At 37.0% G+C, this 17,142-nt stretch overlaps 1 protein-coding gene across 1 annotated transcript in view; it reads right to left on the bottom strand.

Moving 5' to 3' along the window:
- NME8 (NME/NM23 family member 8) overlaps window positions 1-17,142 on the bottom strand; it is a 51,108-nt gene that overhangs the window by 28,691 nt on the left and 5,275 nt on the right. The window contains exons 5-7 of the mRNA XM_045827262.1: window positions 14,649-14,765; window positions 5,317-5,383; window positions 3,763-3,836 (exon numbers count right to left, since the gene is read on the bottom strand). Of these exons, the coding sequence (XP_045683218.1) occupies window positions 3,763-3,836; window positions 5,317-5,383; window positions 14,649-14,765 (258 nt within the window). The remainder of the gene's footprint in view (window positions 1-3,762; window positions 3,837-5,316; window positions 5,384-14,648; window positions 14,766-17,142) is intronic.

Below are 17,142 nucleotides of genomic sequence, written 5' to 3'. Positions count from 1 at the left end.
ATCCAGGAGCCGGTTCTTTGAAAAGATAAACAAAATCAACAAGCCTTTAAGCAAACACATCAAGAAAAAAAGAGAGAGGATACAAATAAACATAACCAGAAATGAAAGAGGAGAGATTACAACTGATACCACAGAAATACAAAGGATTGTAAGCAATTACTACAAAGAACTATATGCCAAGAAATTTGAAAACCTAGGTGAAATGGACAAATTTCTAGATAAATACAATCTTCCAAAACTAGATGAAGAAGAAGCAGAAAGGCTGAACAGACCAATAACAGCTGACGAAATTGAAGCAGTAACAAAAAAAACTCCCAACACACAAAAGCCCTGGACTGGATAGTTTCACAGGGGAATTTTACAAAACATTTAAAAAAGAGCTAACCTCTACCCTTCAGAGACTATTCCAAAAAAAAAAATCCATGAAGGAAGACTCTCAAACTCTTTGTATAAAGCCAGTGTCATCCTACTCCAAAAATCAGATAAAGACATAACAAAGAAAGAAAGTACAGGCCAATATCACTGATGAACATAGGCACCAAAATCTTCAACAAAATATTTGCATACCTCATCCAGCAATAATTAAAAAGATCATACACCATGATCAAGTAGGATTCATACCAGAGATGCAAGGATGGTATAATATTTGCAAATCAAAAAGTGTAATATATTACATAAACAAAAGGAAAGACAAAAATCACATAATCATATCAATAGATGCAGAAAAAACATTTGATAAGGTACAGCACCAATTTATGATAAAAATACTCAGCAAACTAGGAATAGATGGATCATTCCTCAACATAATAAAGGCCAAATACAAGAGACCTACAACCAACATCATACTCAATGGGCAAAACTAAAAGCTTTCCCACTAAGAACAGGAACAAGACAAAGATGTCCGCTCTCACCACTCCTATTCACCATAGTATTGGAAGTTATAGCCACATCAATCAGACAAGAAAAAGAAATAAAAGGCACACGAATTGGAAAAAAGAGGAAACAAAACTGTCAATGTTTACAGATGACATGATAGTGTACATAGAAAATCCTATAGACTCCACCAAAAAACTATTCAACCTAGTAAGTGAACTTGGTAAAACAGTGGGATCCAAGTCAATATTCAGAAATCAAAAGCATTTTTGTATACTAACAATGAAATATCAGAAACAGAAATCAGGGAAAAAATTCCATTTGATATAGCAACAAAAAAAATAAAGTACCTTGGAATAAACCTAACCAAGGAGGTAAAAGATGGGTACTCAGGAAACTACACAACACTGAGAAAGAAATTCAGGAAGACACAAACCAATAGAAACACATACCATGTTCATGGATCAGAAGAATTAACATTTTGATGTTAATATCATCCAAATGTCCATACTACCCAAAGCAATTTATAGATTCAATGGAATATCTATTAAAGTACCAATAGCATATTTCACAGACATAGAATAAACACTTGAAAAAATTATATGGAACCATAAACAACCCCAAATAGCTGCAGCAATTTTGAGAAAGAAGAGAAAAGTAGGAGGAATCACAATACCTGATATCAAATTGTATTACAAGGCCACTGTAATCAAAACAGCCTGGTGCTGGCATAAGAACAGACACATGAACCAATGGAACAGAATAGAGAGCCCAGAAATAAACCCAAGTCTCTATGGTCAAATAATATTTGACAAAGAGGGCAGAACCATAAAATTGAATAAAAATAGCCTCTTCAACAAATGGTGTTGGGAGAGCTGGGCAGCTACATGCAAAAAAAAATGATACTTGATCATCAGCTTACACCATATACAAAAATAAAATCAAGGTGGATAAAAGACATAAATATAAGTCATGACACTATGAAAGTCCTAGAGTAGAACATAGGCAGGAAAATCTCAGATATTCCACACAGCTATACTTTCACTGATATGTCCCCTAGAGTAAGGGACATAAAGGAAAGAATAAGTGAATGGGATCTCATCAAATAAAGTTTCTTCACAGCTAAAGAAAACAGTATTAAAATGAAAAGAGAACCAACCATATGGGAAAACATATTTACCAATGATACCTCAGACAAGGGTTTGATGTCCAAAATATATAAAGAATTCACACAACTCTACTCTAGGAAAACAAACAAAAAAAATTAAAAATGGACAAAGGACTTAAACAGACACTTCTCCAAGAAAGGCTCATACAAAGGGTCCAGAGACATATGAAAAGATGCTCAGTATCACTAGCCATCAGAGAGATGCAAATTAAAACCACAATGAGATGCCACTTCACACCGGTCAGAATGGCCATCATAAACAAAGCAACAAACAACAAGTGTTGGAAAGGATGTAGAGAAAATGGAACCCTCGTGCACTGCTGGTGGGAATGCAGACTGGTGTAGGCACTACAGAAAATAGTATGGAATTTCCTCAGAAAACTAAAAATGGAACTGCTTTTTGACCTGGCAATTCCACTGCTAGTATTATATCCTAAGAACCCTGAAACACCAATCCAAAAGAACCTATGCACCCCAATGTTCATAGCAGCACAATTTACAATAGCCAAGTGCTAGAAGCAACCTAAGTGCCCATCAGTAAATGAATGATCAAAAAACTATGGTACATTTACAGGATGGAATACTATGCAGCAGAAAGAAAGAAGGAGCTCCTACCCTTTGGGACAGTATGAACGGAACTGGAGAGTATTATGCCAAGTGAAATAAGCCAGGTGGTGAAAGACAAATACCATATGATCTCACCTTAAGTGGAACCTAATCAACAAAACAAACAAGGAAGCAAAATATAACCAAAGACATTAAAATTAAGAACAATCTGACAGTAATCAGAGAGGAAGTAGGAGGGGATAATGGGGGAAAGGGAGAAGGGTTTTCAGGAACACTATAAAGGACACATGGACAAAACCAGTGGGGTTGCAATCAGGGGAGGGAAGTGTGGATGGCTGGGGTGGGGAGGAGTTGTGGGGGGAAAATGCAAAAAACTGTACTTGAACAACAACAAAATAATAAAAAATAAAGAAAATGTCTGCTGACCTTTGCATTAGAATGCTCTAAAGCAAAACATTAAAAGGGTTCTTAAGCTATCATCTACATAAAAAGAATCATTCATTTCTAACAACATACTGGGAAATAAAGCAAGCTAATGTGAGCTTATAACAAATGTGTTATACAATGGTTAACATATATCAATTGCTAATTACTCAACATGAAAAAAATTGCTATGATCCAACGTAAGAACTATAGTTTTGGAACCATTTTTCTCAATTCTTCGAAATCTTGCTTCCAGGCATGTCTTTTGTTTGGCTCAAATAAACTCTTACTTTAAAAAAAAATAACTATAATTTTTATCATTTATATTTGATGCTGGTAGAGCAGAGTTCTTTAAGTAAAGATACTTGAGTAGGTCTAGCCTAGGGGTGTCAAACTCATTTTCACCAGGATCCATATAAGCATCACAGTTGCCTTCAAACGGCTAAATATAATTTTCAGACTGTATAAATGTAACTACTCTTTAACTAGGGGCAAGGAGCTTTACATTTGACTCTTGGAAGGCAACTGTGAGGCTTATGTGGCCCCTGGTGAAAATGAGTTTGACACCCCTGGTCTAGCCTTTGTAAAGACAAATTGTTCAAAGCCATTGGAGGCACCAGAAGTTCATTATATTCTATCTTACTTTAAATGATAAGATTGCCTCTAAATTGACAATTAAGGGGCTGTTATTTTTCAACTAATTTAAACCATTATGGCAAAATATTACTTACTTTTTCTTTAATTTCTATAGTCTTCCCAGTAATCATAGCCTCAGGTTTGATAATAACAATATTGCACACTTTGTCTATGAAAAAAATAAATACACCAATTTTATTTTCTTGGTACAAAGTCTAGATAATCAAGGTTTTGGCAATTGAAAATGTAAACTACTAATGCCCACTGAATTTTTGTCAATTGACAGCTTTGTTCTTATTATGGCATTTCAACTACCAAAGAGTTTCTATTTAGAACCAAAGTGCACTTTCATATTTGCATACAAGAAAAATACTCACAAGAGTTTATAGTCAACAGTCAAAGAAAGAAAAAAGGAAGGAAGAAAGGAAGCAAGGATGCAAGGAAATAAGGAAAGGAAGAAAGAAATAGATGGAAGAAAGAAGGAAGGAAGGAAGGAAGGAAGGAAGGAAGGAAGGAAGGAAGGAAGGAAGGAAGGAATCAAGCAAGCACTGGTTATTTTAATACAATTCACATAAATTAGAATCACACCCATGATCCATTCAGTTCAGTATTGTTTGTGAGTGGAGTCTCAAATGCAAGCAAACATCACACACTAAAGAATTTACCACTATGGATTTATTCACATTTATCTACACATTCTTAGATGTTTTACATCTACTACATAAGTAGGATTGAATGTATACTCATACACCCACATAGACAATCCAGTGAACCCAGGAAATTGTTAACTGTAAATTAAATTGGGAGTGTAGGTCTTCAAGAAAGTGATTATTTTCAAAAGTTGAAGGATGAAATAAGAGAAAGCTGCTGTTCAGATGAGTTACTTGTGGTCCTGCCTGGGTAACCTCTGAAAGGCTCCAGGCATAGAAACCAAAGAGAAATGGGAGGGAAGCAAAAGAGGTTTCTTTCTTTTTTTTTTTTCCAATGTTCGATAAATTAGTACAATTTTATTTTTTATCTTTATTTTTTATTGTTCACTTACAGTTGTCCCACCTTTTTCTCATTGCTCTCCCCTGCCCCTTCTTTCCCCCTAGACACAGTTAATCCCTATGTCCATGCCCATGGGTCCTCTATTCATGTTCCTTTACTTACTACTTTCTCCTTCTTCCCCTCATCAGCCCCCTCCCCCATCCCTTCTGGTCACTGTCAGTTGTTCTTTATTTCCATGTCTCTGTTTCTATTTTGCTCATATATTTGTGGCAGTGTCATTTACAATAGCCAAGTGCTGGAAACAGCATAAGTGCCCAGCAGTAGATGAGTGGATCAAAAAACTGTGGTACCTTTACACAATGGAATACTACACAGAAGAAAGAAAGAGGGAACCCCTACCTTTTGTGACAGCATGGATGGAACTGAAGAGCATTATGTTAAGTGAACTAAGCCAGGTAGTAAAAGATAAATAACATATGATCTCACTTATAAGAGGTTTCATTTTAATAGCTAAGTCTAGTATTGTGCAACTCATCATTTATCCTACCAGTTCCTTATCAATTAATATTGATGTCATTATGAGCTCTTTGCTGCTTTAAGTGATGCTGTAATGAATATCCATGTACACAAATACTCTGCATTACTTTAAATTTACTTACCAACATTTTCATTGGATGCTTCCCCAGTATCTTCTGCATCTGAGTCTACAAATGCAATTTCATGATACTATGGAAGAAAATGCAAATAGAACAGTTATATTGTAATGTGATAGTGAGTTTTTAGAAATTTGTTTATAATAAATATTTATAATCTAAGGGATAAAAGGTAAGTGGGAAATATGCCTTCATTTATCTAACACTACTTTTCTCAAGCTTTCCATTAAAATAAATAAAGAATATTTAAAACAGCCCTGGCTGGTGTAGCTCAGTGGATTGAGTGAGGGCTGCAAACCAAAGGGTCGCAGGTTCAATTCCCAGTCAGGGTACATGCCTGGATTGCAGGCCATGACCCCCAGCAACCACACATTGATGTTTCTCTCTCTCTCTCTCTTTCTCCCTCCCTTCCCTCTCTAAAAAATAAATAAATAAAATCTTTTAAAAAAAGAATATGTAAAACAGTTGGAGTAGGAGGACCATCAGAAATAATGCATATATGTTGTATGAAAATGATTAAAAACAAAAAGCTTTATAACTTTGGAAGAGCACAATGAATAAAATAAGAAGCATAATTAACAAGTAGGAAATAATAAATACATAATTATTATGTTAAAAGATCAAAAGGCATTTAGTAAGTTTCATGGTCCATTCCTGAACATTGCTATTAATTGATCAGAAACAGAAAGGTACCACCTTAACTTATTTTTTTAAAAAAAGCTTGCTCAAAACAATAGCTAATTTCCTACTATTGAGTAAAATACTAGAACGGATAGGGAGTGGAGGGTCTTAATTACTTGAGAAGTCCTGAAAGTTCTTCTGTGATTCTGTATATATTAATATATTTATATGTAAACATTGTTTTGGCAAAAGAAAGAATAACTTCAGATTCTTAACAGAATAAAGACTCAAAAATATTTGGACATAACTATACTGGAAGCATCCACCCTTATTAAAATCAGGAATGAGAAAATTATGCCAGGTATAACTTCAAAATGAATCTGACATTGTATTTGTTGGCTTGTTGGCCAGTAGGGTAGCTACTAATGACATAACCCTATCTGAACATTTGGAATAAGGTTAGTCCAAAATAAAATGTACTGTAAGTGAAAAACACAGCATATTCTAAAGATTTAGTATTAAAAAGTGAAGATAATATGCCTTATTTTTATATTAAGTATATCTTTAAGTGGAATCTCTTAAATATAGTGGATTAATAAAAATTGTATTATTATTAAATTAATTTCACCTGTTTGTTTTTATTGTTTCTAATGTGACTAGTAGAATATTTTAAATTATGTATGTGGCTCACATTGCGGCTTATAGTTTATTATTATCAGGCAATTAAATAATAAAGGTAAAGAACAGACTTGTCCCCAAAAATGGAATAATATAAAATAAAAATTATATTAATTAATATCTTATTAATTAAAACAGGATTTCATTCTGTAAAATGATAACAACAATATAACCACAGAACACAGTAGAGAAAACTGAATAGAATATAGCAATTAGAATGTTTAGGAGTCATTCTGCCTGACTTCAAATTCTGGTCTCATGACCTTCTAGTTCCCTGTTATAGGGGAAAGGACTTAATGTTGTCAAGCATTGTCTTATTGGTAAATATCTCATGAGATTTCTTGAGGTTCCAGTTTATCATAGCAACAAAGGAAGCTCCTGAACTCACCTCCTCCCATGGACACACCAGATCTTAGCTACATATGGCACAATTCCTTCCGAAAGAAATCCAAGCACTGTCTGAGTGACTCCTACCCCTCAGGCAAATGGAAAAAAAAACAAAACAAAAAAACACGACCATATTGTAATGGTTGGGAGAGGTTGAGAGTCTGGCCATAAACTTCAACCTTGGCAAAATGACATACAATCAGGAGAGAAGTCACAACTCCCAGCATTTTCTTGATGAGTGAATGGTTTGGAGTGAATGTGTAATGCCCTCAATTTTAAGACTTCCAACTGGGAGATGGGCCCCTAAAAGCCTAGTTCTGAAAGCCAAGTGGGACTTGCATCAATGAAATCCACCAGACTACAGTAAATTAACAATTCTCAACACACCCCTGAGGACTCACTGTGACTGTCCTTCCAGGGCTCACTGCAGTGGCAGCAGACTGAAATGCCCTTTTTTCCCCTGAAAGAGGCCTATTTGGAAATCTTTAAAAAGCTATAGCCCAAGAGTCAGGCTCCTAATTTAACAAAGGTCTAAGGGCTGACTGTAATTTTCTCCTGCGACTGGGGAGGCCAACAGAAGCCATCTCATGCTGCCCCTCTGCCCTGCTCCAGGTTGCTGATGTCTCCCTGGAGGGAGCGTGAGCACATGTCTGGCACCCCAACTTCTACAGTTACTGTGCAGGAAACAAACGCCTTGATCACTTGGCTCTTGTAGCCAGCAGAGCTTGCATTCACAGGTCCCTCAGGACTGTAACTAACAATAAAAGAGTTCTTGACTGGCTACCCCTCAACACAGTGAAGAGGCAGCAGCCAGAGGCACCCAACTCCCAATATTTCCCTGAGGGAATCTTACTTCCATGTCTGGGGGGCTACAGCCTCAGCATCAGGCTCTTAGTCTGAAAAACAGATGGGAACTAACTGAAATCTTTCCCCAAATCCAGGGAGGCTAGCAAGTGCCATCTTTGCACTCTCCCTCTTCTCCTATCCCTGTCCCTGGTCTTAACTTGAAGATAAATTGAGTGCACATCTGGTACATCAGCTTTTGTGGCTACTTCCCAGAGAACACATCCCATGATAGCCTGGCTCTAGCACCCAGCAGGACTGCTGTTGGTTGATCCAGAAGGGCCAGCAATGGGTAAAACCATCCAGACAGAAAAATGAATAAGGAAACATTGAACTTAAACTACATGTTCAGCCAGATTGATTTAATAGACATGTACAAAACATTGCATCCAAAAGCCACAGAATACCCATTCTTTTCAAATACACATGGCACATCTTCAAACATAGATTATGTGTTAGGTCACAAAACAAGTCTCAACAGATTTAAGTAGATGAAAATCATATCAAGCATCTTCTGACCATAATGATATGAGACTAGAAATCAACTATAAAAAGAAACTAGAAAATTCCTAAATATATAAAAATTAAACAACATGCTACTGAATGGATCAAAGAAGATCTTTTGAATGGATTTCAAAAGAAGAAATCAAAACACAAATCTAAAAAGTTCTTGAGGCAAATAAAAATGGAAATATGATGTAAAGAACATGGTTCAACTTCCAGCCAAGATGGAGGTGTAGGTAGATACACTGTGCCTCCTCACACAACCAAAAGAAGGACAACAAAAAATTTAAAAACAAAACAAAACAACAACAACAACAAAAACAGGAGTGACAGAAAATTGAACTGTATGGAAATCTGACAACCAAGGAGTTAAAGAAGAAATATTCATCCAGACCAGTAGGAGGGGTGGAGATGGGCAGCCAGGGTGGACAGGACTCAGGTTAAGGCAAGGTGGCAGCTGGTGTACTGGATGAGGTGGTGGCTGGTGGAGCAGGCAGTCTCACATTTGTGTGCAGATAAACTGGGAGGAACAACTGGGGAGAGAGACAGACCACAAAACCCAGGGTTCCAGCACAGGGAAATAAAGCCTCAAAACCTTTCACTGAAAAAACCTGTGAGAATTGTGGTGGTGGGAGAAACTCCAAGCCTCACAGGAGAGTTCACTGGAGAGACCCACAGGGTCCTAGAATGTACACAAACCCATCCACCCTTGAATCAGCACCAGAAGGGCCCAATTTGCTTGTGGGTAGCAGCAGAAGTGACTGAAAACCGGCAGAGAGCAGAGCAAGTGGCACTGTTCCCTCTCAGACCCCTCTCCCCACTGACAGCACCAAAGTGCAGTGGCTTGGGTTGTCCCACTGTATTGAACACCTAAGGCTCTGCCTCTTACTACATAACAGGCCACCGAGACAAAAAAAAATGGCCCAAATGAAAGAACAGATCAAAGCTCCAAAAAAGATACAACTAAGCAACAAAGAGCCAACCTATCAGATGCACAGTTCAAAACACTGATAATCAGGAAGCTCACAGAACTGGCTGAGTATGGTCACAAAACAGAGGAAAAAGTACAGGTTGTGCAAAGTGAAATAAAGGAAAATGTACAGGGAACCAACAGTGATGGGAAGGAAACCGGGACTCAAAGCAATGGTGTGGAGCAGAAGGAAGAAAGAAATATTCAACCAGAACAGAATGAAGAAACAAGAACTGAAAAAAAATGAGGAAACACTGAGGGACCTCCAGGACAACTTTAAATGTTCCAACATCCAAATCATAGGGCTACCAGAAGGAGAAGAAGAAGAGCAAGAAATTGAAAATTTATTTGACAAAATAATGAAGGAGAACTTCCCCAATCTGGCAAAGGAAATACACTTCTAGGAAGTCCAGGAAGCTCAGAGAGTTCCAAAGAAGTTGGAGCCAAGAAAGCACAAAACAAGGGACATCATAATTATATTACCCAAGATTAAAGATAAGGAGACAATCTTAAAAGCAACAAGAGAAAAGGGGATACTTAACCTACAAAGGAGTTCCCATTAGACTATCAGCTTATTTCTCAAAAGACATCTCAAAAGGCAAGAAGGGCAAGAAAGACATATTCAAAGTCAGGAAAGGCAAGGATCTACATCCAAGATTACTCTATTCAGCAAAGCTTTCATTTAGAATGGAAGGGCAGATAAAGTGCTTCCCAGATAAGGGAACACTTTACTTGACTTTTTGTTCAAGTTAAAGGAGTTCATCATCACTAAGCCCTTCCCAGATAAGGGAACACTTAACTTGAACTTTTTGTTCAAGTTAAAGGAGTTCATCATCACCAAGCCCTTATTATATGAAATGTTTAAGGGACTTATCTAAGAAAAAGATGATAAAAAATATGAACAGTAAAATGACAATAAACTCACAACTATTAACAACAGAATCTTAAAAACAAAAACAAACTAAGCAAACAATTAGAACGGGAACAGAATCACAGAAATGGAGATCACAGGGAGGGTTATCAGTGGGGGAATGGGAGGGGGAGAGAGGGGAAAAAGGTACAGGGAATAAGTAGCATAAATGGTAGGCAAAAAGTAGACAGGGGGAGGTTAAGAATAGTATAGGAAATGTAGAAGCCAAAGAACTTATATGTACAACCCATAGACATAAACTAAAGGGAGGGAATGCAGGTGGGAGGGGGTGTGCATGGCAGAGGGGAATAAAGGGGGGGGGGAATGGAACTGTAATAGCATAATCAATAAAATATATTTTTTAAAAAACTTAAAGAATACAACAAAAGAGTTCTACAGCAATAAATGCCTACAGTTTTAAAAAAATTTCAAATAAACATTATAACTTTACACTTCAAGAAACTAGAACAACAACAACAATGAAAAAACTAGAACAAGAATAAATGAAGCCAAAGTTAGCACATGAAAAAAATAGCAGTGATCAGAGCAGAAGTAAATACAATAGAAACTATAAATACATAGAAAAAATCAGTGAAACTAAATGTGGTTATTTTTTTAAAAAGGAAATGGCCAAACCTTTTAGATGGACTTGAAAGAAAAAAAGAAAGAAAAGCTCAAATAGAACAAAATAAAAGGGCAGACATTATAAATGATACCCCTGATGTTACAGAACAGACAACAAGGGGGGGCCTGAGACAATATACTATTATTGAAAGAAGACCCCGGGTCCGTTATGTCCGCTGCCTGAGGAAAGACATCTCTCAATGCCAGAGATTCGTGAAAAGGAAAGGAAATGTTTATTTAATGCTATACAGACTTCAAGTAGTGACCTAATGTCTTCATCAAAAATCCTAAAGTCTCTTAAAACACCCACAAACAGACACAGTCCTTCCTTCCTCCCCGCTTTGCCCAGTCCAGAGTACCGTATCTCAGGAAAGGAAATAGAAGTCCACGGCTCAGGCAGTCCTCTGGCTCTTCCCAGTTAGTACTCCCTCTCGACTGGGAGACCTCCCTGGGTACTCGGCACCCTCGGCTGAGTCGCCAGGATCTCTGCTAAAACCAGGTGGTGGTTCCCCTTCTAAAGCTGCGGGGGTCCCCACTCTGTCCAGGCCTCGTGGTTCTCCCTCTCAGGGCTGCGGGAAGGGGAGAGTCCCCACTCTGCCAAAGCCGCGTGGTTCTCTTCTCAGGGCTGTGCATGGCTCTCCTTCCTAAAGCAGCATGGTTCTCTCCCAATGGCTGAGGTCCTCCATATTCTGCTAAAGCTGTGTGTCTCTCTCCACAATGGCCATGATCCTCTCTGCACATCCACAGCCACATGGTTCTCTCTCTGTCAGGGCTGCGGGAGTCTCCACTCTGCTAAAAACGCATAGTTCTCCCTCCTCAAGCAGCACGGTTCTCTCTCCTAATGGCCGCCAAGTCTGGGTTTTAAATCCCCACGGCCAATCTTCCTCTGCAGCCTCATTTCCGACTCCTCCCACACTTGGCTTCACTTGCCAGAATTCATATCCTTCCAGCTTTACTGGGCTGCCATCATGAGTCTGGGCAGGTGTGGCCCCCATGTCCTGGAGCCAATCTTCTCCGAGCTCCCACGCAGGCGCTGTAGCTTGGGGGGATCTGCCCCCTAGTCATGTGTTGGTGGGGAAGTTACTTCCATTCCCCTGGCTCAGAGATGATCACAGCTATTTAACATGTCTAAGCGACCAGCCAAAGGCTATAGATATGTTAAATGACCACGCCAGAGGGTAGCTGCAAGGCTGTTGCTATGCAAAACAGCTCTCAATGGCCTTGCTCCATTTGTCCCTTCCCCCAACCCACACTCTGGGTGGGGGGATGGAGACATCTTAAAATCTCCTGGACACCTTAAGTTCTGGACCCCATTTCAAATGCCCATTTGGGGTCCCCCCTCTTGGCTGCACCCTGTAACACTGACACCAAGGAAATACAAAGAATCTTAAGAGACTGCTAGGACCAACTGTTAAATCACTGTCTCATAAAGTTATCTGCACTCTATTGTTCATTACAGCATTATACTTGATGCTTAAACAACCTGTATTTGAACTGCATGAGTACTTATAGGCAGATTTCTTTTTCAGTAAACATACCATTGGCCACCCATATCCCTGGGTTTGGCATTCAAATCAAAAACAGTCCTTTCAATCCAAGAATGGGAATCCATGGAAGCAGAGGGTTGACTATGTGCATTGCTTTATGCCATTTTATATAAGGGACTTGAGCATTAATAGATTTTGGTATCTGCAGGATGTTCTAGAACCAATTCCACTTAGAGGAAGGACTGGGTTTGGGAGGAGCCAAAAGTTATATGGGGATTTTCAACTGTGCAAAGGTCATTTCCCCTAACCCCTACATTGCCCAAGTGTCAAATGTATTTACAATAGCCAAGATATAAATACAAGCTAGGTGTGCATAAATGGATGAATGGATAAAGAAAATGTAGTATATAAATATGATAAAATATTATTCATTCATAAAAAAGGACATTTTACCATTTTTGACAATATGGATGGACCTTGGGGGCATTATGCTAAGGGAAATAAGACAGAGAAAGACAAATACTGTATGATTTCATATGTAGAAGCTTAAAAAACCCGAAGTCATAGATACAGAAAACAGAATGGTTGTTGCCAGAGGAGGAGGATGGGGAGTGGGGGAATTGGGTGAAGGTGGTCAAAGGGTACAAGCTTCCAGTTTAAGATAAGTTCTGGGGTATAATATACAGTACAGTGACTATAATTAAATACAATATTTTATCTTTGAAAATTGCTAAGAGAGACCTTAGAAGTTCTTACAAGAAAAAAAAATATAATCATGAGAGGTGACAGATATTAACTAACCTTGGTGTGATAATTATTTTGCAATATACACATATATAAAATCATTACATCTTAAACTATACACTGTTATTTGTGAATTATATCTCAACAAAGCTAGAGGTGAAAAGATTTCTGTAAGGATTAAATGAGATCTGTTTGCAAATCATAGCAAATAGTAAGTTTCCAATCATTCCTAGTAATGGTAACTTTTAAAAGAAGTGGGGAGAGTGGGAAGAGAGAGAGAAGGAAGAAGATTCCCTGAAAAACAAGACAATCTGAAAAAGTGAAGAAAAATTTCCTTGGATGATAAAAATCTCTATTAGAGATATAAACTTCTTACATTTGTCATTTTTCAGTTGTCCATAAAAATGTTTTTAATGCTCTTAATAAAGTTCTTTGTATATAATGTCAATATTAGCACAGTGACACACAGCATATTTTTCCCAGTTTATTGCCTTCCTTTACATTTTAGAGTGCACCTCAAAGTTTTAAATAATTAAATCTATTTTTCCTTTCTGATATCTCTGGTTTATGTTATACTTATAAGGCATTCCTCAATCTATGACAATATAGGGATCTGACAATATTTTCTTCTACTACTTTTATACTTAGTTTCTTCATATTCGGCTCTTTAATTCATCTGTAATTTATTTATTTATGTATGAGGAAATGACACAACTTCTTATACAAATAGTAAAGCAAATATTCTAAGCCCATTTATTGAATTGTGTATCCTTTCCTGATTTAAACTGACATTTTTATAGCAAATCCTTATAAAAGTTTGGGCTTATATCTTCTCAACATTTCTATTTTTTAATATTTCTTGGCTAATATCAACTTTCTGTTTTTTAAATTCATATTTCCCTTGGGTTTGTTGTTATTGTTGTTTGTTTTATGTGTATATATGTGTATTTCAATAACATCAGTTGCTCCTATTTATATACCTATATTTCTGATCACTTTTTTATGTGGCTTAATTTACTGTACTATTATGTTCATACCTCCATATACTTTATTTTATGGTTTGTTTTGTGATTTTAAAATACTTCATTTCTTATTACATAGGTAATATTCTTCACATACATAGGATCTTTTTCTAAATATCCTATTAAGTGTACTCTTTTTTAAATTCATCTATCTTGGCTTCTTTCTACATCAATAATATAGAGTTAAAACATACTAAATAACATCCTACTATGAATTTGTATAATTTATGACATAAATTATAGACATTTTATGTAATCTATTGGCTGTTGCTAGCATTTGGGTTAATTCGAAATTTTTAATAGCAGAAAACATTGTGATAAATATTCTTTTCTCTATTTGTCTCATTGTCTTTTTAGAAAAAATTAATCATTCAGTCAAAGGATATGTGTGTTTTTTAAGGCCTTTGATTCTTATTGCCACAATACTTCCCAGAGATTTTGCAACATTTAGACACCTAGAGAATTATAAAATTAGGGAAACAAACAAACAAACAAAAAGATGTAATGCAATTTTTTAAAACAAAATAGTCAGTAGTCTAAAGTATTACCTGAGGGCGAACCATTTTACCTGCTGCAATTTTTCTCTCCTCATTGATCAAGCTAATAATTTTTTTATTAACAAGTGGTGCATTTGCACCCTCAATCTTTGCAATAATTTTGCCATTCTATAAAGGAAAAGAAAGCATGAAGAAAACTTTCATTTTCAGGATAAGTCAAAAATGAATACTTGAACTAAACTAAGTAAACCCTCTCTGACCCACACCTCCACCAATACTTTATTAACAACTGAAATTAGCCATTTTAAAATATTATATCAGTGATGTGAAAGTATGTCTTGATTTGGTAAACCACACTCTTTGAGTTCTACCTACAGTTTGTCTGTCCTCCTGCAACCAAAGACAGGCCATCCCTGCATTATATTTTAATGGTCCTTTGTAGGCCTACCAATATTACCCTCCCTAATTATCTCTGACAATATATTGCTTTTACCTGTATTACAGCGCATATTTACTAAATACTTGTTTACTAGCACTGTGCCAGGCATGATGTTATGGAATAATAGTCTTACCCATTACTACCTGACATACTAATACCTGACCTAGTTAAATTACCACACACACACACACACACACACACACACACAAAATAACAACCATGACAGGCACCATCAGAAGAGGAAAAAAGAGCTTGGAGCATCTATAAGAATTGGATCCTGATCAAGTTGATCACAGAAGGTATTTATCAACACCAGGAAGTGATTCTTGGTATAAAATATGAAGTATGGGCAAGAGATAACTAGGCAAAAAGGAGAAGAAAGAGCATTCTAGACAAAAGGAATAGAGATGAAAGCATCTAAAGGCCAAAAGGGAATATGCCAAATGAGAAGGCCAGCCAAGAAAGTGGGGGATGACAGGTCTGAGATGAAGCTCACAGCCAGGGGAGCCAGACCCTGCAGAGCGAGCCTTGTGGTCATGGAAGAATGCAGCCTTTATTGTCACTGCACTGAGAAAACTTCAAAATATTTAAATAGGCAGTGACCATAATTAAAACTGCTTTTTGTTAAGAACATTTCACCTACCATGTGGAGAAAGAATTAGAGGAGAATCAGAAGATATACAAATTAGAAGCTATTCTAGAATTGAAGATGAGAGGGAAGGTTGCTGAGTCTCCAGCAGTGGTGATGAGATGGAAAGAATGAAAAGGAAGAGATGAGTGTAAGGAAGTCTTGGGTGGTAAAATTGACAGGTCCAAGTTCTGGTGTGGATTACGTATGATGTTAAAAAGAGAAGTTGCTAAGATAACTTTACAGTTCTGGCTTTAGAAACTAGATAAATTAAGAGGTTATTCACAAGAAGAGGTAACACTAGAAAATCATGTTTTCTGGGAGGAGGAGGATTGAATCAGTTCATTGTGAGATGTCCTTCAGACAACCAAGAGAAAACGTCAAGCCATAAGTTAGATACACAGGTCTGGAGCTCAGGAAGAGGATTTAGCTGAAGATGTAAACTTGTCATCGATATATGAGGAGAAACTGAAACTGTGTAGAGGAGATTTTCTAAGAAAAGTACATGACATGATGAAGTCCATATTTAACAGTTGAATAAAGAAGGATGAATCTGCAAAAGAGATGGAGAGGGGGTGGCATCTAGGAAAGCAAAAGAAAAACCAAGTCGAAAAAGGAAGCAAATGTTTCAAAAAGAAAGACATGGTCACTGTATTCAATACACTTGAGAGGCAGAGTATGATGAAGGCCTAAGAGTATCTGGTATATTTAGCAATAAGCTGGTAACAGGATACATTAGCAAAAGAAAAATTTTGTGGAATAATAAGACATAAGTTGGATTGAATGGGTGTGGAGTTAATGGGATGAGAAGAAATGGAGTAAAAATAAATTGAAAACTCTTCTGATAAATTTAGCTGAGAACTAAAAGAGAGAGATGGGTAGAAGTTAGAGAGGGACATAATAGCAAAAAGAAGTATTCTGTTTTAAAAGAAAAGAATTATATCCAAAGACCAAACAGAAGAATCCATTTGAGAAAGATTTAAATGAAATCTGACATTCTAATAACCATTTCCCACTGAAAGGAACTTTCCAACAATTCCGTGAGCTTTCTAATGTCCCTTGAAAAAGCCCATCTTGATGGAATTTGCTGAAATAAATTTTTTGTCAGCTAAGAATGCTGACCAATACAAAGGGCCATTGTGGAACTATTTGAACAAATAAACAGTGGGTTTGATGGTGGTTTTGTGATTACAGATTGAGACTCTTTTTTTTTTCTTTTTTAAATTATTTTATTGTTGTTCAATTACAGTTGTCTATATTTTCTCCTCACCCCTTCCCCAACCCCCTCCAGACCCACCTCCCTCCCTTGCTTCCACCGTTCCCCTTGGTTTTGTCCATGTGTTCTTTATAGTAGTTCCTGACCAATTGAGACACTTAATGATTACAGATAAGGAACATGAGTGATAACAAAGTCTGAGGCATAAAGCACACAAGTGAGTGGATGAGGTGAACTGCAAGAAAATTTTATTGAAATTTAG

Source organism: Phyllostomus hastatus, unplaced genomic scaffold (assembly GCF_019186645.2).
Source record: "Phyllostomus hastatus isolate PE091 unplaced genomic scaffold, TTU_PhHast_1.1 phas_scaffold_78, whole genome shotgun sequence".
In the NCBI taxonomy this organism is placed as follows: domain Eukaryota; kingdom Metazoa; phylum Chordata; class Mammalia; order Chiroptera; family Phyllostomidae; genus Phyllostomus; species Phyllostomus hastatus.
The sequence above is the reverse complement of the archived record's forward strand: the minus strand, read 5'-3'. Positions and strand labels throughout refer to the sequence as shown.